General features: G+C 53.4%; 2 protein-coding genes across 3 annotated transcripts in view; one reads left to right on the top strand and one right to left on the bottom strand.

Moving 5' to 3' along the window:
* The first annotated feature begins 225 nt into the window (after positions 1-225).
* On the top strand, positions 226-1296 carry MESP1 (mesoderm posterior bHLH transcription factor 1). Its single transcript, XM_069465718.1, has 2 exons — positions 226-927; positions 1188-1296. The coding sequence occupies exons 1-2, from the start codon at positions 226-228 to the stop codon at positions 1260-1262; spliced, it is 777 nt and encodes a 258-aa protein (XP_069321819.1). The 3' UTR covers positions 1263-1296.
* A 5254-nt stretch (positions 1297-6550) lies between these two features.
* The window catches only part of WDR93 (WD repeat domain 93), a 46741-nt gene continuing 31272 nt past the window's right edge, over positions 6551-22019 (bottom strand). Inside the window, exons 11-17 of one of the 2 annotated variants that reach the window (XM_069465720.1) lie at positions 21845-21931; positions 20631-20750; positions 19023-19152; positions 16944-17007; positions 15092-15248; positions 14549-14744; positions 6551-6895 (exon numbers count right to left, since the gene is read on the bottom strand). In XM_069465720.1, coding sequence (XP_069321821.1) covers positions 6796-6895; positions 14549-14744; positions 15092-15248; positions 16944-17007; positions 19023-19152; positions 20631-20750; positions 21845-21931 — 854 coding nt within the window. In that variant the 3' untranslated portion in view covers positions 6551-6795. Of the gene's footprint in view, positions 6896-14548; positions 14745-15091; positions 15249-16943; positions 17008-19022; positions 19237-20630; positions 20751-21844; positions 21932-22019 lie in introns of both variants that reach the window. The other variant, XM_069465719.1, reaches the window with a different exon arrangement.

The raw sequence follows: 22019 nt of genomic DNA on the forward strand, positions 1-22019 counted from the left end.
GCGGATGGGTCGGGCGCCCAAGTGAGCGCCCAGGTGGGGCGAAGCAGGCGTAGCCAAGGGGCTGGCACCTTCGCTCCCCCGTTAATTCAAAGGGTCAGGCCTCGTCCCCTCCAGGCCCCGAGCCCGCTTTGATGTGCTGATGAGGCCTGGAAGGGGCCGCTTCACACCTCGGGCTCTGGATAAAGCGGCTGCGGGCTGCCGGCCCCCAGACGCGCCGCCGCTGTCATGGCCCAGCCCCTGCGCCCGCCGCTCCCCGAGTCCTGGATCTCGTCCGCGGACTGGGGCCGACCTCGGCTGCCACCGCCCTCCACCAGGGACCGCGGCTGCTCCCCCGCCTCGTCCCCAGACTCCTGGGGCAGCGCCCCGGCCGGCAGACGCGTGCCAAGCCCAGTGCGGCCCGTGGCCCGCATCCCGGGCCCCCGCATCCCGGGCCCCGGCAGGCGCGGCCGTCTGGGGGGCGGGCAGCGGCAGAGCGCCAGCGAGCGCGAGAAGCTGCGCATGCGCACGCTCGCCCGCGCCCTGCACGAGCTGCGACGCTTTCTGCCGCCGTCCGTGGCGCCCGCCGGCCAGAGCCTCACCAAGATCGAGACGCTGCGCCTGGCCATCCGCTACATCGGCCACCTGTCGGCCGTGCTGGGCCTCAGCGAGGAGAGCCTGCAGCGCCGACGCCGGCGGCGCAGCGACGTGGCGTCCACGCAGGGCTGCCCGCTCTGCCCCGACGGCGGCCCCGCGCAGGCGCAGACGCAGGTGCAGGTGCAGGTGCGCGGCCCAAGCCTGGGCTCAGCCGCCCACGCCGGGGAGTCCTGGGGGTCCCCACCCGCCTGCCCTGGAGCCCAAGTCATGCTCGAGACGCCCGACCCGCTGCTGCTGTACGCTGAGGCTACACGTCCAGAAGGACAGGCGATGGAGCCGAGCCCCTCCTCTCCGGTTAGTACCTCCTTCCCCGTGCGGGGAGGCACCCCAGGCGCACAGCCCCACTGCGAGGACCGGCCACCCTGCTGCACCACCGCCGGCAACCTGGTCTCACCTACTCGCTCTCTGGAGCAACGTAGTGTGCCCAGGGCGTCAAGCAACGATGCCACGCAGGGACAGGGTCCAAAGGTCCCCTGAGAGTGGAGCCTGCAAGCGCGGACACCCGCACATGCCCTCCAGTGCTGAGGGCTACACTGTTCTCTCTCTCCTTGCAGCTCTTTTCTGGCGACATGCTGGCCCTGTTAGAGACCTGGATGCCCCTCTCGCCTCTGGAGTGGCTGCCGGCCTGAGGAACCCTCATGACAATGGACAGCTGGGGCCCTGTCTGTGAGCACCGAAGCTTTTTGGCTTCAGCACCTTCGAAATGGTTCCTCTCCAGACTGCCTCTCTTGGAAGAGGGCACCAATGATACTGGCATGGACATTGCTGCAGGTGACAGCCTGTCCCCACCCAGGACAGCCCTCCCCAACCCCTCCCTCAATGGGGGGACCCATAGGGTAGACACTTTGAAGCAGCCAGGAGTCTGTGCCTAGTGTGAATTTATTTATTTATGAATAAACAAACTGAGCAGGTGTCAGCTGGCAATTGCTTCTTCCTCTAGGTGGACACGTAGCTCCCTCTCTCCCCTCCAAAAAAGAACCTGGGGAGTTGGGAGTGGCTCTTGCAATCTTCATTCCCCCAAACCCACAGGCCCAGGCCCCTTCCACCTTGCCCCCAGCCCTGGCTCAGCATCTCCTGTTCCAGATGGATCAGCCTGGAAGGGTGGAGTGGAGCCTTCCTAAGAGAAAGTGGCAGCAAGTAGAATCTGTTTGTCTTTTCTTTGAACTTGGTGGGGAACTGGATAAAACCAAAATATCTCTGTAGAACATACAACTCTATTATTGAGTAATTTTTGTACATCAGGTACCTTACACATATTACACCCAAGTAGCCATTTTACAGAAAAATAAGAATATTTTGTTAGCTCCATTCATTCTGGGGCTTGGGGGGGGGGGGACCAGCTCCATGGGGTCATTTCACTGTGTCCCAAGGCCTTACTACCCTTGTGCTGGAGCATCCTGGCCTTGGACCCTGGGATTTTCCCATCTCCCTTCTCTCTGGTTTCCCTCTCATGTGGTTTAGGGACATAAATAACATCAGTGGGGCAGTCCGAGTTTATATAACCATGATCTCCTAGAAGCCTAGCCAGGATGAGAGGAGGGGCCTGACGGGTTGCATCCAGATGCCCATACACGACCTTCACGCAGTCAGCGGCTGTGCTGCATCTGCACTGGCTGGCTTCAGACCAAGGCAGCACTGTGTGGGGGGAGGGAGCCTTGAGCCCAGAAAGAGGGTGGCCTCAGCCTGCCATGGAGCAGTCAGGCTTGGAGGGTGGGCTGGGATGGGGTGAGGGGGTGTAGGCTCTGCCAACCCTCTAGTTCACCCTCTATAGATACCCAGTTCTCTCCGCCCCCTCAAGTGTCTGGAATAAAGGTCTTAGTGTATTTTACAAGAGCCTTGTTGAGATAGAATTCACTTGGTATAAAATTCACCCTTTTAAGGTATACAATTCCACGGCTTTAGTATGTTCATAGAGTTGTGCAACCATTGCCACTAATTTTAGAACAATTTCACCCCCCAAAAGAAACCCTGCACCCATCAGCATCACTCCCCATTATTCCCCCGTCCCAGCCCCTGGCAACTAGTCATCTACTTTCTGTCTGCTACAGGTTGCCAGACATGCTTCTGGACATTTCATATAAAAGGAATCATAATTATGGCATTTTGTGTCTGGCTTCTTTCACTGAGCATGTTTTTAAGGTGCATGTATGTTGCCTCCTGTATCAGAACTCATTCCTTTTTATTGCCCATTAACATTCCATTGGACAGCAATTGATGGTGATGGGTTTGTTTCTAAAGCACTTCGGAGGTCATTTCCAGTGCTCTGGCCCTGGCCAGGGAAGGGTGGTAATGCACACGGGGTCAGGTCCCCGATCTGCAGTTCAGGGGTCCCAGGTGCCCCTTGGCTGCAGAGAGTGGGATCCAAAAGCTGAGATCTGCAGTTCAGGGGTCCCAGGTGCCCCTTGGCTGCAGAGAGTGGGATCCAAAAGCTGAGGCCTGCGGGTGGGGGTGGTAAGAGGGTGGTGGGATGTCTCACCTCTGTCACCCCCCTTTCCTGTACCTCTGTCCCATCTCTCACTCCCCTCCCAGGACCCTAACTGGGGTGGGGCGGGAAGTCTTCTCCTGGAGCCAACCCAGCTTACAAAATCTATTTGCATGGCAAAGGCCCTGCGTTTTAGGATGGGGAATTACTGTTATTAGCAAGTCTTTTCACAGATAAGTGGGGCTCATTGGCCAGCCCCCTTCCCTGCAGAGGGCCTCTCCTCCCACTCAAAGCAGGGAGCAGCCCACTGTTTATTAGCACCTGGGTGTGAATTTTCATTAACAGGTCCCTGCTAATGGCAGCTGAGACAGAAGATTGGAGATAGGAAGGGTCGCCTCCCACCCCAGCCCGGCTTCCTGGCCCCATCCGCAGCCGGAAGAAAGGAAGGAAGAAAGGAAGGAACCCCACCTGCCCATCCACGGTGAGAACACCAGTGTCCAGGTAGGCAGCCACGCCAGGTGGGAGGGAGCCCCTCTCCCTTCAGTTCTCAGCCCACCTATGAGGTGACCCCAGTTACGGGGCCATTTGAAGAATGGGAGAGTTAAGTAAGGAAGAGGCTGACTAAGGTGCCCATACAGATGCTAAGTGGCAGTGTTGGGATTTGGACCCAGGTATGACCCCAGACCTGTGTACTTAACCACTGGGTGCACTGCCCTTGCTACAGCTGAACCACCAGCTTGTCCCAAGAACAAAGGGTCTTCAGTGGCACCTCACCTCCCCTGAGGCTGTGGCAGGATGCCCAGTCTGGAGTGGCCTGGGCCCAGGCCCGGCATGGTGTGAGGCGGGAGGGGAAGGAGCGCACCAGGATGGGGGCGCTCTGGTCGCTGCTGGCCCTCAGCTGCCCTGTCGCCGCCCACAGAGCAGCCTTCCTAGTCCCACCTGGTCAGATGCCAGTGGTAGAGAATGGAGCATTTCAGAGCGGCGACCGTGGGCCAGGCTGTGTGCTTAGGGCTCGAAATCGCCACCTAATTTCAACTCATTGTAGCCGCAGAGCTGCCGGAGAGGTGGGCAGTGTGCGCTTACCCCTCTGTCACAGCTGAAGCACAGGAGCTCGAGGAACTTTCCACAAAGCTGGACGTGGCTACTAGGGAAGCGGACAACTGTGGGTGGGTGGTTGACAAGTCCTGTATTTGGGACAGCCCTGGGAGGCAGGTGTGTGTGCGTGTGCGCGCGTGTATTGGGGGGTATAGAATAAAGTTCCTCACACGCACGGGCCACCTGACGTTGCCGGTGGGGAACCTGCTTCTGCTTGCTGACCACACCAGCACTGTGTGGACGCCGATGCGCATGGGCCAACATCTTGAGGGGCAGCTAAGTTGACTGCTGTGCATTCAAGCAGTTTACTCAAGGGCATGCCAAGGTCACAGTTTGAACGCAGGGGCAGAGGAAGAGGGGTGGCGGCCAACGACTGTCTGCAGAGCAGGGCTGGGCTCCTGGCCAGGTTTCGGGTGGGCGGGTGGTGCACGCGGAAGGGGGCCGAGCTCACATCCAGCCGGGACTTGATCTGGCCTCACCATCCTCTGACCCTGAGCGAGCCTCTCGTCTTAATAAGCAAGGCCAGCTAAGTGACACGTGGATGCCTCAGGGTTCTGAAACGCTCCCTCCTGGAGAACTAGGGTAGCGCGGGGCTGGGGGGGGGAAGCCAGCCCCATCTCACGGCAAAGCCCCTGCTTGTCCCCACCCTGAGAGCCAGTTTCTCCTTAAATTTTCCACCCGGATGCTCATTTGCCTCACCCTAGTCCCAACATTCCCCTGAGAAGACAGAAGGTTCTTGATGTTTCCAAGGGGCTCTGTCACCCAAGGGGCAAGGACTTCTTTTGGGGCCACTGGCATGGCCTGCTCTCAGCCTGGCGGCACGCTGGCTCCAGGTAGCTAGAGTCAGGCAGCCCAGCCTCCCCGTTGGGGATCCCCAGCCTCGTGCTGCCTCTGCCAGACCCTGCTCCCTTCTCCCCAATCCTGGGGACCCAGCACATAAGGCCCCTCTTGCTGCCTCAGCTCCCCTCTCCCTCCCACCCCTTCCTCACAGGCCAGGAAACCAGGAGGGGGCCTGATGTTGGCAGCAGTGACTTTGGAGGGGGTGGAGCTGGGTTCCCCATCCGGCTCAGCAACCCCCCCCCCCCCAGGGCTCTGTCATCTCCCTTTCCTCAGACGGCTCTTCCCCTCTTCCCCTTATCCGGCCTTAGTTTGGGGGCCGTGACCCCCACCCCCTCCAGGGATGGGCACGTGCCACAGGCCTGCACCGGCAGGAATGAGGCCACATTCAGGCCAGTGAGGAGCAGGCTCAGGGCTTCGCTGGAACCACCAAGAAAGGACATTTACTATGGGTGCTGGTGGCGGTGACCCCAGCAAAGGGCGTAGCTAAAAGGGGGATTAGAACTAAGAGGCGGAGGGAGATTCTGGACGTTATTTCAATACGTGGATCCAGCGTCACTCCTGGATGTCTAAGTTATCTGAGCCAGCAAATACCCCTTTTGCTAAAGGCAGTTTGAGTTGGGTTTCGGGCATCTGCTGTTGAAACAGGGCTTGGCACAGGCTGTTCTAAGTTGTGTAACCTGAATTTCAGTTTCCCTGTCTGTAAAGTGGGGATCATGATAATATCTGTTTCATAGGTGACTTAGGGCCTAAATGTAAAACACACAAACCACATAAATGCTGGTTCCCCGTCACCTTCAGGTGGTGTGTGAGGCCAAGACCCTCTTCCTGAATTCTCTTCCCTAATCTCAAAAGAGAGCTGCCACAGTGCCTGCTGTGTAGACAAAAAGAATTACTGTAAAAAGCTACTTTTGCCACTGTGTCACCAATCCCATGGCAGCGAGGAGAGGGGGCAGAGTGTCTCGGGCAGGGACCCATTCATCCAATGGGACGTCCAGACAGTATCAGTGCCGTTAGGGAGCCCTTGTGCAGTGAGGGGTGTACACACCCCTAGGGCAGCCTGTCACCCTGGAGGCTGGGAAAAGTTAACACCTCAGTTCTCAAAGGAACCACACGGTGTCCTCAGAGAGGCAGACATATCCCTGGAGCTGCTGGGGACCCCTCGCCTCGTTTCTCTGGGAGGGCAGTTTTCTGGGAGGTGCCTCTCTGGCCCGCTCCTGGCCCCCCAGCACCCCAGGCTCCTCTAGTGTTCCCGGCCCAGCCCCACCTGCCACGGCACCCCCCTACCCTGCCTCATTCTTGGGGCTTCAGGCTGTCGTTCCGACACCCAGCCTCAGCTCCCTGAGGTGATTCTGTAAGGTGAGGAGCCAGCAGAGGGGGAGCGGGCGGAGAGCGCAGGAGGCCACACAGCTGGCGCCCTGCTTGTTTGAGGAAAGTGGCTCTCCGGGCCTGTGAGGCGGGTGGTCCCCACCAGGCCTGGGCCTCTGGTTGACCCAGCAGCAGGGCCCCGTTGGGGTCTGGGCTGGGTGGGAATGACAGATTACACACCACGGCAACTGGGAGTCTGGGAACAACATCACTGTTTATTTGGGTGCACATATGCCCCCTGAGGGCTCTGACAAGAGGCTTAGTGGTTGAAGGTCCCCACAATAACACCTTTCCCCTTGCTGGCTCTGCAGAGGTCCCAGACGGCAGGTCCAGGCCCCGTGAGCTGTGGCTCTTTGTGTGTCTCTTGGCCGCTGGGCATCCTGAGGAGCAGCTGCCTAGTGGCTGAAACCTTCTCAGAGAGCCCCAGGGCGGGGGCAGCATCACTTCTTGAAGTTTTCTCTTTGGAGAAACAAGGAGTATCTCCGCAGCCGGGCCCAGTGCTCCTGCTCCTTCACCTGGTTGTTCTCCAGCTGCTGAAAGCTGAGGGCCACACAACCAGTGAAGAGAGGAACCTCCTGGCTCCCGTGCCCCGGGGCAGACCTCGGCCACCTGTGCTAAGGCAAGAAACTCTCAGAGACACACCTGCTCCACCTCTGTGTCCTCAGGACTCAGCCTGGTACACAGGTGCTCAGAAAGCCCGTGCTGAGGGATGCTAGGGCTGACGTTCTAACCCATGCGGTGCACACTGCTAGACTGGGAGAGTGATTTTTTCCCCCAGTTTACGGAGACAAGCTGCGGGAGAGTGAATTGAGGAGCTAAAAGCCCATTTGCAAACAAAATGTGGTGCATACCTACAGTGGACCACTGAGCCCTAACAAGGAAGGACACGTGCTGCAACGTGGACAGATTTTGAAGATTCCACTTCTATAAAGACATTTGGGTTGCGCCTTTTAAAAAGTAAGAGTTGTTTTTCAAAAAATAACAAATAAATGTATGTTCCCTATAGAACAATCCAAGAAGCCCAGAATAGCCCCTCCCTGTGGGCAGAGATGGGCGCCGCCGTTAGCAGGGGCGGCTGTCCTGTCGGCCTCGGCCCTTGTGAAGGGGGTGGGGAGGGGCGCAGCCTGGCGGCAGCTTCCTGCCTTGGGCACCAGAGGGGATGGAATGACGCAGAACACTTAGGGCAAACAAGAAGAGGAACACTTTTGGGAAGAAAGATGATGATTGTGTAGTTTTGATTTGTTTTGAGGCTCTGCACATGCGACATCTATGTAGAGATAAACATTTTTTTAACTTACAAAAGTAATCTATACATTGCTTTTTTTTTTTTTTTGAGACAGTCTCACTCTGTGAGTGCCGTGGCGTCAGCCTAGCTCACAGCAACCTCAAACTCCTGGGCTCAAGCGATCCTCCTGTCTCAGCCTCCCGAGTAGCTGGGAGTACAGGAATATGCCACCACACCCGGCTAATTTTTCTATATATATATTTTTAGCTTTCCATATAATTTCTTTCTATTTTTAGTAGAGATGGGGTCTCGCTCTTGCTCAGGCTGGTCTCGAACTCCTGACCTCGAGCGATCCACCCGCCTCGGCCTCCCAGAGTGCTAGGATTACAGGGGTGAGCTACCACGCCCGGCCTACATTGCTTCTTTTAAATAAAATCAAGGAACTCAAGTAGATACAAAATTAAATCTCCCTTTTACCTCAGATCCTTATTTTCTGTTCCCAAAGCAAGTAATTAACTAACTTCTTGTATATTCTTTAAAATTTTGACACACACACAAGCATAGACATTCATATCTTTTTCTAAACGTAAATGGAAGTGTGCCACACATTGCTGTGCACCCTGCTCTTTTCACTTCAAGCCTGTCCTAGAAATCACTCCTGGGCAGCGCTCACAGATCTGCCTCGTTCTCTCTCGCGACTGAGGACGCTTAGGGTTTCCCGCCTTTTGCCAGGACGGCCAGGGCCGCAGTGGACGTCCTGGCGTGCGGGCATCTGGGGAGGCGGGCGGGTGGGAGGCAGAGCAGTGGTGTGCAGGTTAGAAACTCGGGCTTTAGACTCAAACTGCTTGTGTTCAAACCCTGCTGCTTCCCTTACAAGCTGGTCACCTTGGATGGGTGATTTGATCTCTGTGAGCCTCGGCTTTCTCCCTGTACGGTGGGGATAATAATACTGATAGATAAGATTATGCCCGCAAAGCACTTAGCACAGTACCTGGCACACAGTAGGTGGCCAATAAAGGTTAATTATTACGCTACTGATGCTGCTGCTGCTAAATACGTGGAAGTGAAACTGCCGGGTCAGGGGTCGAACAACATGGCATCAGTGAGTGAGCGCGCCGGGGGCAGCCGGAGAGATGGGACAAGAACAAGTTTTAAAAGGAAGGTCAGAAACGAAGCCATGTGCTCAGAGAGAATGTGGGTATTTTTAAAATATAATGTTGGTTAATAAATAATAAATAATGACTAGCCTGCACTGAGTGTGCCAGGCAATGTCCTATGAGGGGATGTGACCGTCACCCCATTTTACAGAGAAGGTCACCAAGGTTTGCCCCAGTCACACAGCTAGAGGGTGCCAGAGTCAGGTCTTACCCTGAACCCCCCTCTACTCTAACCCTTCGCCCCAGCGGGACTGCGGAGCTTGCACCCTGGCTTGGAGGCTCTCTACAACCGGCCCTCAGCGAAGCCTAACGGAGAAGGCTGAGAACTCCAGCTATGAGACACTGAAAACTTCTGTCTGGCTAGACAAGCCATCAAAACAACTTCAAAGACAAACCAAGAAGAGTTATCTGCAACACACTGACAAAGAACTCTTAAAATCAAAAGAAAATGAGCACATCCATGGGGAAAGACCCAGGATGAGGCACAGGAGAGACAGAAATTTATAATATACATGACAAAAAGATGCTCAGCCTCCTTCATATCCAAATTAAAATAGTCCTGAGCTGTGGATGCTTGTCCCTGTCTAGCCAGCGTGGGAAGGGGCGAGGCCTGGGGCATCCTCACGCGGAGCAACGGGAGCGCCAGGGCGCGTCTCTGGAGCAGCTCTGGGTGGACACTCTCGGTTCGGACTTGCCGATCCCACAACTTTCAAGTCCACTTCCAACTTGCCTTACAGAAACACGAGGGCAGACTCACCCGAATGGCTGTGTAAGGACGTTGGGCTGGGATGGTGGGGCCAGACTGAGCCGCAGGGAGCCTGCAGAGCATGGAGGAGCAGAGGGGAGGAGGATGCAGGGGTGGTGTGTGGACTGCGCTTCCCTGAGCTGGCTCCAGCTCTGGCTGTAGAGCTAGGAAGGTGCATGCTATTGTTTGCTAACATGGGAACGTGGTGACATTATCCCATAATTAGGACAGGCCATCAGAGAGGAGGAGACTGCCAACCAGATGAAAGAGAAGATAAGCAGAGGCAGGAGGGCTCCCTGTCTTGGGGAAGGGGATGGGCTGGGACATCAAATCCAGGGCCAAGTATCAAATACCAGTCTCGGGCATGAGCAGGGGACCTGTTTCTCTGAGTCAGGAGGCAGGTGGGGCATGGGGGTGGGAAGTGACTCGAGTGACCCAGGGAGAGGGCAGCCAAGGGACTGGAGTGCTCTGGGAGGCAGGAGTTGAGCCAGGCGGGGGTGGTGGGAGATGGCTGTGTGTGGAGTGGACAGACGGAGGCTGGGCGGGGCCCTGCACAGCACCAGTCGCCTTTGCAGTGTGACTTCCTTTGACAGTGCTCAGCAGCGAGCAAGGACCGGGAGGATGGCTGGTTCGTCTGAGGCTGGCACTTACTGGCAAGGGGTTTATGGGAAGCCCCTGGTGAAAGCCCTCTAGGGAGCCTGCGATACCCTCTCTCCACCATCAGCAAACACAGATTTCCCCTCCCACGATGGCGTAACACACTGCTTTCTACCGTTCCCTGAAGCAAGGTGCTGACAAAGCGTGTGCGTGCAACTTCCGAAAAGACGGGCTGGCCATCACCGCGTGGGAGAGAAGATGTGACATCTACCTGCCAGTCCCTGCACAAAGCCTTTGCATTCAAACAGCCTGACGGTGTGCACATCCCGGGTCTACGAGGCTATAATTTCAGGAGAGATTCATCCTTTTGCTTCTCCAGAAAGGCAAAGGAAAGTTAAGACAGGCCCACAGTTTCGGCCCCAGGGAGGGTAATGAAGTGGGTCAGGGTATCATTCCTCACCGTCCTCCTCCAACCTTGAGGAAAATGTCACCTGGCGCCCACACAGGCCTGGCCTGTCTCTTGCCGGGGGGCCGGTGCTGTGTGGATCCCCGACTGTGGGGTCATCCCGAAGCCCACGTTCTGGCAGAAAGCTGGGTGGGGAGAACCTGACTTTTGCTTGGCATTCCACGGGGAATATGGGGGAAACGTTTGTTTCTGTTTCCTAATGTCCTGAAAATTCTGTCTTGTGATCAAAAGTTTGACCCAGCCAGAGACATTGGACACTAAAACGACAAGAAGTCGAGCCAGAAGGAAATGGTCCCGCTGGGGCCCGGGCTGGCGGGGAGCAGAAGTCAGGCCCCGGGCGGGCGGGGCGGCACATTTGGTGCTAGCTGGCCGCCTTCACACCGGCTATTTACCGAAGTCCTAGTGTGGGTTTTGTGAAAACAATTTGGACAGACTGTTGAAACTTTGAATCAATTGCCACATCACATGAACTAGTTTTAGGGCCAATGGAAACTATTTCAGACATGGGAGTAAACAGAAAAAAAAAAAGATGATTAGAATCTCTGGGGCATATATGGATATATGTGATAAAACAAAGAGAGTCAAGTGTTAATGACAGGGTCTAGATTGTAGGGACACGGGGTTTACTGAAATGTTTTTCAAAGCTGCTGCATGTTTGGGAACTTTCATCATAAAATGTTGGGGAGCACTCTTTGGGAAAGCCCAGACATCACACCTTTGAGCAGTAGAACAGGAAAAGCCTTCTTTAAATCATAGTGTTTCCCAACCCAAACCAGAGCTGGGGTGCCCCAGGGCATATGATTTGGATAATATGATCAGGTCTAAGTAAAAGTTCCTTCAAGCCGGATCCCAGGAACCAGAAGACCTGGGGCCTGCCCCCAGCCACATGCTGTGTCCCCTCCTAGCTCCCCTTAGCTTTCCTGTTCCCCGATGCTCCCTGCCCCTCTGCCCCCGTTCAGCCTCCGGCCCTGCTCCTGGCCCCCAACGCCCCTTATGGTCAGCCCTGCTGACTCACGCCCTCTTCCCTTAGGAGGCGGTCTCTGCGCCCCACCCGGCTGCTGGGGAGCCCTACTGGGGAGGGGCTGGGGCTGGGACCTAGGAGCTAAGCTGTGTTGACAGGGAGGCAGACACCTGGGAAGAGGGAGGTGGAAGGGTCCCCCAGATTCTTGAGGGGCCAGGATGGGCCTCTGGTGTTCCAGAGCCCGGGGGAGGTCAGGGCAGGCAGGAGGGTCATCTAATTCAAGCAGCTCCAAACATAGAGGAGTGAAGTAAATTACAGACATTCTTCCTACGGCATATAATGTGGGCACAAAAAACCATATTTACAAAGATGTTTTTCTCAAAATTAAAAAGTCTTCAGGTTATATTGTGGGATGACATAAATCCAAATAAAAAAGGGAATGTGAAAGATGATCTCATTTTCTGACAATGCCAAGGGGAGAAACCTGAGAGGAAATGCAGGGACACAGCAGAGTCGGTGCTGGTGATTTTTGGTGGTGGGATTACGGGTTATTTAAATTTTCTTTTTTGCGTTTTCCTGCTTTCCAAATTTCTATTAAAATATAAGTGAATATATATCATAACTTATATCGGAAATAACAAATATACTTTTTCACATTGGGAAATTACTCTGTGGAGGTAGTAGTTCTATGCTTGAATCAACGTTCGTGGGCTAAGTAGGGCTCAGCAGGTGTCTGAGGGCAGGTCCCCTTGGTCGAGGCTGGGAAATGTCAATTAGTCTGCAGCCAGGTGGGAGGAGAGCTGCCCAGAGCTGGAGCCACCGTACCTTGGCCCCTTCCCACAGGTGGGGCAGCAGTTGGCCTTGGGTGACGTGGGAGGGCTCATCCTTTCCAGGCTAGTAAAAGGAGGGCTTTGACAAGAATCAACAAAGAAATAAACTCATTAAACAAGGGGAGCCTGGAGCCTCAAGCGAGAGTGCTAGAAAGCGTCTGGCGAAGATCCCCTCCCCTGGACAAGTGCTCATTGCAGCCAAGACTGAATCTCATGCTCTTGACTTAGTATTTCACCATCATTTTTAATCTATTTCCCAAAACAACGCATATTTTCTTGTAAAAAAGTTGCAAACGGAAAACACACACAAAAAACGATGCATACTCCTATCACCTGAACATAACTGATGTTACTACTGGTGTACATACTCCCATACTACAACTGTAAATTGTATTTTATAACTTCTCCCTATCTTTTAATTTTGAAAAATCTTAAACCTGTAGGAAAATTGCAAGTAGTACAATGAACCTTCACCTAGATTCACCAATTGTTAACGCTTTATCTCCCTCTCTGTCTCTATAAATATTTTCCTGGACCACTTGCAAGTAAGCTGTAGGCATCGTGACGGTCCCCCGGTTCTTCAGCTGCGTGGCGTGAGAGCAAGTCATCAGGGCTCAGAATGAGAAGCCTCCCTGTGAGGAAGAGCTGAGCATTCTTGGCAAATCTTTCTTTAGTTAGGGACAATGTCATCGGTCCCCTTCTTCATTTTCCTTCTGCCCCAAGACTCGTAAGGCCATATTCCTCTCCTGGTCAATGTGCACACTGCCCTCCACGAGATACTGACAGCCACCCCGAGACCCACCACAGCACTGGACACAGATGCGGCAGAGAAACGCAGGCACGAGCCGGAAAGCAAAGAGGCGCTGGGGGCCACCTGGTGGTGGCATTTAGGATTTTCCCAGGCATGGACTTGGATTAGCAGGGAGGGGACGCGTCGTCCTTGTCATACCCACTACTTACTGAGCATCCACCCTGACCCTGGCCCTGGCACTCAGATGCGCTGTCTCCCTTAATACCCACAAGCCCTAAAAATGAGCCATCGCTAAAATGTCCAGAACTCAGCTGGGTACGTCTTGGGGGAGAGTCACATATTTTTGGAATGACTGAGGAAGCTGAGTCTCTGAGAGGTTAAGTAACTCACGCAAGGCCCCACAGGAGGTGGTACCATGAGAACCAAGCCCTCTCTGTTTGGCTCCAGACCTGCACATCTTACCCATTCTGCTTCAGTCCTCCCTGCGGAGAGGGTGTAAACGGAGAGATGGGGATGGCCATGAAGGGACGCTGTGGCCACTGAAGAGATTGCAACATCTCAGAAGTTACGTTACATAAGGATGTTGTGGCCCTGGGAGGACAGGGAACTGCCAAGGTCGCCCAGTGTTGGAGCGGCAGGCCTGGGTCCAGGATCCAGGTCCACTGATAACCCCATTCTGCCCCACGTGTGTGGTCGGATCACAGGGCAATTGTCAACAAGAATTTGCAAATCCCCAGAAAGTTGTTTTGAGATGGATTGGAAGAGACACTTACGTCTCCAGAATGGACGGAGTCCCGTTCAGTGTGCTCTAGAGCAGAAAGCAGAGCAGGCCACTGGCCCTTGGAGGACTGGGCAGAGCGGAAGGAGGAGGGAAGGGAGAGACGCAGCATAACCGTCTACCGAGATGACGGATAAAGGAAGCCGTCTCAGACCAGGGATCGGCAAACATTCTCTGTCAAGGGCCAGAGTGTAGATAATTTAAACTCTGTGGGGCATATGGTCTCTTTCGCAATGCAACGATTCACACAAGCAGCCATAGATAACACATAACAAATGGGCATGACTGTGTTTGAACAAAATCTTCTTTGCAAAACCAGGCAGTGGGCTGGATGTGGCCCACAGGCCAGTTTGCCAACCCCTGTTTCAATGATTGAGTCTAATAATCCAAACATGCTTAAAAAAAAAAAAAAAGGAATTGAGAAAGTAAAAAGATGGTCTTGACAGGAAGAAAACACCAACTGGAAGCCCTTCTTTGCTACAGCCTGAATCAACCGCACCTTTTCTAGCAATCCAGCCATGAATCAGTGTGGCTGGTGGGCTGCAATGCGGTGGGGGGAAGTTTAAATCACTTAGGAAGGAATTGAAATGCTGAAAGGACTTTCCTATAAAACAAACTCCGCTATCCTCGGTCCAGAGACAACCCCGGACACAGGGACAGGCTGTAAACACAGAACTCTTTACCTCTTCTGGAGGAAACGCTCACATCTTATCTCCAGCGGCAGAGCCTGGGGGAAGGCCATGTTATCCAAGTCGCTTTGAGGAATGGTACAATTTTTTGAGATGTTTTCCAGGAGTGGGTAGTCCTCAAAATTAAAATAGAAAATAGAATTTTGGATTTCAGCATCATCGGCGGACCCAGTTTCGTGTGGACAGTCATCTGCAATGAAAGAAGAAGACCACGTCCTCTGTGCCGACTGTGGTCCAGGTGGGCACATGGGAGCTACTCTCTGCTTACAAAGGCTGGGTCACCTGGGTGGGGCTGTGAGGGGCTCACTTGCTCTGGAGGAGCAGGAGTCCGGAGAGGAGACCTTGCTGCCATTGTATCAAAGCGCCCTGTGAGGACTGAGCTGCGGCACCGTTCGGCCGGTGGTGGAGGGGGACGCAGAGTGGGAGGAGCCTGGTGGGATTACTCTGTGCTGTGTGAGAGGGCGGAGGCAGTCAGGGACGTGGTCAGCAGGCCACAGGTCTTGGCATCACCCCGAGCGTCACGGCCCCCCTCTGTACCTCGGAGCAGGAAACATGGGGGCTGTGAAGACACGATAAACACTGGCTTCCAAGGGACCTTCAGATGGAAGGATTTGGGGGCAGCAAAGGCACAGATGACTTCACCCTTGGCGACATCCATGAGGCACACAGAGCCATTCTTAGAAAAGATCAGCACCTGGGAAGCAAAGAGATGGTGAGTAGGGACCTCTCCTGGACTCTGTCCCTTACAAGAAGGCAGAGTGTAGAGGTCGCCCCAATAAGAAATAAGAGAAGCAGCTGGACATAAAACATGGGAACAGAACTGATCTGGCCCTTGGGCCCCCAGCCTCTGGACCCATCCGGGGCTGCTGGGGAATTGCAGACACGCGTGTGCTGAGTCCTCTGGGGCCACCCTCAGCAAGCAGGCCTTCGTGCACTGCCGTCTGCTCCGGGGCTGTGCTTCCCCTTTCGGCCGGGCCTGTCTTCCTAGTTCCTCCCTGCATCTCCACTGCAGGCTCAGCCTCGACGTGGCCAAGATTCAGTCCCTGCCCTTGCTCCCGACTCCCTGCCCTCCCTTCCCACCGCCTCAGGGACCCTGCTCAATCCAATAGCTTAAGATCCTCCTGGCCTGGGGTCCCAGATCTCTCCTGCCTGCACTCTGTCCTCTCTGTAGTGAACACGCTACACTCACCCCCTCCTTAAAAAGCCCCCTTTAGCCCTGTTTCCTCCAGCTGCCACGCCACTTTCCCCTTCCTCCCACAAGAGGGTCTCCTGTCACCCTGTCCACTCCCCCACCTCCTGCCCTCTGTCTCCACCAGGTGCTTGGCTTCTCCTTAGCACAGGATGCTGAGTTCTCACCTGCACACTCTCCTCCCGGAGTGTGCAGGACCCACCTGTGGTTTTCCCTGGAGTCCCTCTCAGTCATTTCACGAGCTCTCTCTCCTGGCCCTGGAAGTGACGGCAGTGCCCGCAGGAACCTCTTCCCTCACCTCCTCTCTTTGACTAGGGGAACCTGCTGGAACCCACGGCTTCCACCATCGCTCACTAACTCAAACTGCCTGCTGGGCATGGAATCTACATTTTTAGCCCTGGGATCTGTCGGAGCCTCCCCTGGGGGTCCTACCCTCACCTTCTGCAGGGCCACAGTGGGCACACAGACTGTCTCTCCAGGCCTGCGTTCCCCCGGTGGGCCCGTGAGGATTAGGGAATCGGCGCTGCAAGGCAGGATCAACCGCGGCGATGCCTCCTTTCCTGTGGTACAGCCGCAGGCGGCCTGGACTGCGGAGTCCGTCTCGTAACATCTCTCCGCTCTCCAGCCCTTCTCTGAATATGCCGCTCTCCTGCTCTGGCCTCTCCGTCTCAAGTCCCATCCCCGACAAGGGCACGTCCGTACTCTCCTGCCCGGCATGCAGGCCTCCACAGTCCGGTCCACCTGTCCCCCACCCCAGGCTCCTCCCGCTCCACATCCCACAGCAGCTGACGCTGCAGCTACTCAGACTTCCTGCAAGGCCTGGGACACACGGTGCTCTCTGCCTCCATGGTGCTGCCTTCTCAACTCCTGCCTCAGCTCAGATGTCACCTCCTCCGGGAAGTACACTGCCCTCGCCTGCTGCCATCTTTGCAGGCTGAGTTAGGGGACCCCTCTCTCTGTTCCATGCATTCATTGCAAGGTCACATCACAGCCTTTCTCGTGTTCTGGGGCAGCTGTTTGGTGACTTGTCTGTCTTCCCAAATGAATTATGAGCTCTAAAAAGGCAGGTACTTTCTCTTTTATATCTGTGAACCCAGAAGCTAGTCCAGTGCCTAGCGCATAGTGGGCCTTCAACAAATATTTTTTGAAGGAAAGATGAACACATTCACAGAAGAAGAATGAGAGGCATGGGGAACCTACCATGCCAGGTAAGGCTGGGACCGGGGCCACTGCACAGATGGCTTCATCCAAGTGCTTTCCGGGCCTATAGGACAGAAGACACACAGACATTCTCCTACTTTAAGAGTTTTTAAACTCTTAAAGTTGCTCTGGTGAACAACTGCTCTCGTGAACAATGTTGCAAAGCAAGTTACAGAATAAACAGCATTGAAAAACAAATTGGAGAATACATAGAATATTGTTCCATTTACAAGTTTCCTAAATATGCACAGTTAAATAATACACTGTTTAGAGATATAGTCATACAAATGTAGTTCTTAAAGGAAAGCAAAGGAATGATGAATTTGGGCAAATGATGTGGTAAACTGAAAAATCGATTGGCCATATTTAGCAGTGACTTCCACCAAAAGGTAGAGTCCATTTTTCCACTGCTGGAACGTGGGTTTGGCCATGGGATGTGCTTTCCCCAATTGGACATTAGCAAATGTAACATAAGCAGAAGCTTGAAAAGCATTTGTGCATTGGGCTGCCTTCCCTTGCTGCTGGGAGCCCACGTGAAGAAGCCTGAGCTAGTCTGCAGGAGAGGCCATGAGGATAACCGAGGGGCTCTTGCCAGCAGCCTCCCAACTGCCAGGTGTGTGAGTGAGGCCATTCTAGACCTGCCAGGCCTAGCTGAGCTGCAGGCTGCCTGCAGGCACAGGTGAGAGCCCAGGCAAGACCAGCAGAAGAACTGACCAACTCGATCAGCCTAAATTGCTGACCTCCAGAATCAAGGACTAACAATGACTGTTTTCTTAAGCCATTATGTTTTGGGGTGGTTTGTTATGCAGCAATAGGTAATTAACAAGGTGGTTCTTTTTGGGGAGGAGCAAGAAGGATGTGATGAGGGAGAGGCACACAGGGAGGGAGCCCTAATGGAATTGCAGATGATCTATTTCTGGTGGGCACAGGGGAGTTGATCTCACATACACACATGCATTGGATCGATTCATTTCCGTGCATAAAATATTTAAAAATGTTTAAAAGAGACAGAGATCCTTGGGGAAGCTGATAAAAGGTTATTTTGGCAGAAACGAGCCACCTCTTGGTCATATGGGATTTGAAAGATGTTGTCTTGGTCTGTTTTCTGTTGTTTATAACAGAACACCTGAAACTAGGTAATTTATAAAGAAAAGGAATTTATTTTTTACAGTTCTGGAGACTGAGAAGTCCAAGGTTAAGGGACCACTGAGAGCCAAGGTTAAGGCTCTCACGGCTGGTGGGATCTTTCTTGCTGATGGGGACTCTGCAGAGTCCTGAGGTGGTGCAGGGTATGACATGGTCACGGGCTGAGTGTGCTCATGTGCTAGCTTAGGTCTCTCTTCTTCTCATCAAGCCACTAGTTCCACAACCATGATGGCCCATTAGTCTATTAACCTATTAATCCATTAATGTATGAATGGATTAATCCATTTCTAAAGGCGGAGCCTTCATGATCCAATCATCTCTCTCTCTCTCTCTCTCTCTCTCTCTTTTTTTTCTTTTTGAGACAGGGTCTTGCTCTCCCCCCACCCACCAGCTAGAGTGCAGTGGCATCAGCCTAGTTCACGGTAACCTCAGACTCCTGGGCTCAAGCAATCCTCCTGCCTCAGCCTCCTGAGTAGCTGGGGCAACAAGCGTGCACCATCATGGCTGGCTAATTTTTCTATTTTTTGTAGAGACAGGGTCTAGCTCAGGCTGGTCTCGAACTCCTGGCTTCAAGCAATCCTCCCCTGCCTTGGCCTCCCAAAGTGTTAGGATTACAGGCCTGAGCCACTGCGCCCAGCCCCAATCATCTCTTAAAGGTCCAGTCACCTCTCAATGTTGCCACACTGGGATTATGCTTCAACATGAGTTTTGGAGGGGATATTCAAACCACAGCAGACGTCATTTGTGCCATCAAACAGTTTTGCTGGAAAAATCTGTAATCTATATATGACATTGGTGATCTTGAGAAGCTCACTGGGAGAATGATGACTATAGGGAAATGGACTGTAGTCAGACAGGTGGTCAGATTTTACCGTGAAATAGCATCGTCTGTCCAGCAGGTTAGTTACCCCTCCCTGCCCTCAAGCCACCGACCTCTCAACAAGCGCACGGATGGTGGGTCCGTGGGTCCTGTTGGCTTCCACCAGGTGCAGGGAAGCATCTGTGCACAGCACCACACATTTCATCTGGGATCTCACTGGGTCCTCGGGGTACATGTTCTGTCCTTTGCGGACCAGGAAGTATTTTAGGAAGTGAATGCTTTGGCAGAAACATCCCTCAGGAAGAGCAATGACCCCAAGAGGGAATCCTGGAAAAATAATTACATGAGGAGGTCAGAAAAGTGGGGAGGGGGAGGCAGCCATGGGTGCAGGGTCTGTGCCCGGCAAGTATGTGAGGGACTTGCAGGATATGAGGGCAAGATCAAGCAATGAGCTCCCTCTGAGAGCGAAACCAGTGAACCCAGAGCCCAGTGGGAGAGAAAAGCCCCTGTCAGGGGAAGCTTCCTGTGATGGAAAGGAGCTGGGAGGGCACACTCAGCGCTGGAACGCAAGGAAGCTACGACCCAGCCAGGGACTGAACGGCAGCTGCCCACGGGACGCAAAGGTGTGTGGACAGCGAGGGAGTGGTTGCAGGTGTGTGAGTGTGTAGCCAAACAAGAATTCATCACTATCCAAAAAAAAAAAAAAACAAAAAAACTAAAAACAAAAAAAAAAGAAAACAAACTATTGGTCAGGGCAATGGTCTTCTTTCCTTGAAATACCTTTTGCTTCTATAATAATGCTGTTGATTCAATAAATAAAATTCAGGGACACCTTTAGTGATGTTTCTTTTAGCCCCATGTGGGAGAACGTCCTCCAATTTGAAATACCACTGAATTCTTCAGAGAGAGACAGCCCAAGTAAGAAAGGCACTTCACTGGCTTGACGGATGTCCCCTGAGACCAGCCAGCTGCCCCATGTGATTAGGAGTTCCCCGAAAACAGGGCACGAGCTCTGGTTCTCCTCACCTACCAGGCGGGCTGCCCGGTTCGCCTCCAGTCTCTAGGGAAACACATTTCCACTTGTAAAATGGCAAACCACTGATTCATTAATTGCTTTTTAAAAAGTTTGGTGACGGGGAGATAATTCCCTAGAGACTGACCAATTTAGGGTAAAGAGATACTATTGATTTCTATACCTGCGAAGCAGGACCCTGCAACCCCACCAAGGTATCATCCACCCAGAATAGCTACTGGTCTCACTTTGACCGTTTCGTAGGTCCCTTAGCTCTGACACCAGTGGTGTTCCTGCTGACCGGGGTGGGCGTGCAATAGCAGGACGTATGACTGGCTTAGTTTGAGAACCTGGGGGCTGGGAGGAGCAGGGCCGAAGTCACATGTTCTGCACTATGCTGGAAGACACTTCACTGGAGTGTAATAATGAAGGCAGTGCTGTTGTACTTCCAGGACCTGGTACAGTGAGTGCCGGGCACAGAGCAGGCACTCAACAGATACATGGGCAGCAGGAAGCATTAGCATGTATTACGTTCAGTAGATGTTTGTTGAATGAATGAATGAGGGGAAAGCAGGACCAGCTCTCCAAGATGACTTTAAGGACACAGAGGTAACAGAAGGCCTAGAGGCTGCAGGAATTCAGAGCTCCTGGAGTCGCACTGCCCAGAGCCCCCACCCAGGGGCTAGGCAGAGAGGCAGGGAGGGCTCACCTTCGGCCAGGTCCCAGAGCGTAAGCACGCCATCCTCGCAGGCCAGCACCAGGTAGGAGGAGGAGCAGCTGAGCTGAGAGACTGCGATGGGCGCGGCACAGGGCCACACGCCCTCAGGGTCTAAGGGGAAGGACACCACTCACCAGGGTCCCCACGAGACCCTGCACCTGCCCATCACTTCACCTGGACAACCTGAGACCTAGACTGGCCTGGCTGTTCAGGGCATGGGCACTAGGAGCACCCGTCTGGACTCACCACCTCTCTCCTCTCTACCAGTGCTGTTCTCCTTCCTCATGAAGACATAGTAAGAAGTCACACTGTTGTTATTCCACAGCTAACACTGAATGAGCACTTGCTAGGTGCTAGACACTGTTAGGCACTTTACATGCATCATGTCATTTAATTCTCACAGGGTTCTATGAAACAGGTCCTATTAGTACCCCCACTTGACAGATGAGGAGACTGAGGCGGAGAAGTAAGTGATTGCCCAAGGCCACTCAGTCAGTACAGAAATGGAGATTAGAAGCCATGCATTGGCTGGCATTTCTGTTGACCAAAAAAAAAAAAAAAAGCCATGCTGCCTGGGAGAGACATAGAAGGAAAGGAATTTCTCCTTTGTGAATTTTTAAACATTACTTTGGAAATATAATATTAAAGTATAACAAATATGCAGCTGAGGAATTATTACAAAGTGAACTTGCTCATGTAACTGCTTCTGTGAATTTGTAAAATGAAAACAACCTGTTTCCTTAGTGCCTCTCGATTTCAAAGAGCTTTCACATACAGAAACTCTCTGGACTTGCTGTTCTCAGCAAACACACACAGGAGATAGCGGTGGTGTAACTAATTAGCTCTGTGTTTCATGTGAGATAGCAGGGGACTGGGGCATGAAGTGACTGGCCTGAGACTGCATGGTCTGCAGATGGCTGGGCTGGGCCAAGCCCACTCCCTTTCTACCTTAGCTGCCTAAGGAGCCCTGTGGACCTGACTCTGGGCTTTGTCCTTACTGATCTATCATCTTTAAGAAATATGACAGTTCAGAGACAGGCACTTTGGGTCACACTATAGCCACCACTGCCCCTCATTTCTGCCTGCATGGCTATGGTCCCCTAAAGTGACACTGATATGTCAGTCACATGCTCTCAACTAAGCTGGAGAAGGACATGTTCTGAGAGCCCTGAGCTTAAGCAACTCCCATCTCAGCAGTTAAGTACCAACTTTATCCTTCAGATTTCGGTTCAGTGAATAGAGGAAAAAATTGTGACTTCCAGTCCAGTGTACGCCAAGGACACAGGGTACTCCTGGGAAGGAAGAGAGGAAAGGGGTATCACGTAAGAAGTCTGGTGGCCTTTAGTTGCACAGAAGGTGTTTGCACAATGGGAACCCGGT

The sequence above is a fragment of the Eulemur rufifrons genome, chromosome 3, assembly GCF_041146395.1.
Source record: "Eulemur rufifrons isolate Redbay chromosome 3, OSU_ERuf_1, whole genome shotgun sequence".
NCBI lineage: Eukaryota > Metazoa > Chordata > Mammalia > Primates > Lemuridae > Eulemur > Eulemur rufifrons.

Excerpts from the sequence above, each read along its gene's own strand:
- MESP1 (XM_069465718.1), top strand. The coding sequence starts at position 226 with ATGGCCCAGCCCCTGCGCCCGCCGCTCCCCGAGTCCTGGATCTCGTCC. Across the intron at positions 928-1,187 it reads AGCCGAGCCCCTCCTCTCCG|CTCTTTTCTGGCGACATGCT; the intron begins GTTAGTACCTCC and ends CTCTCCTTGCAG.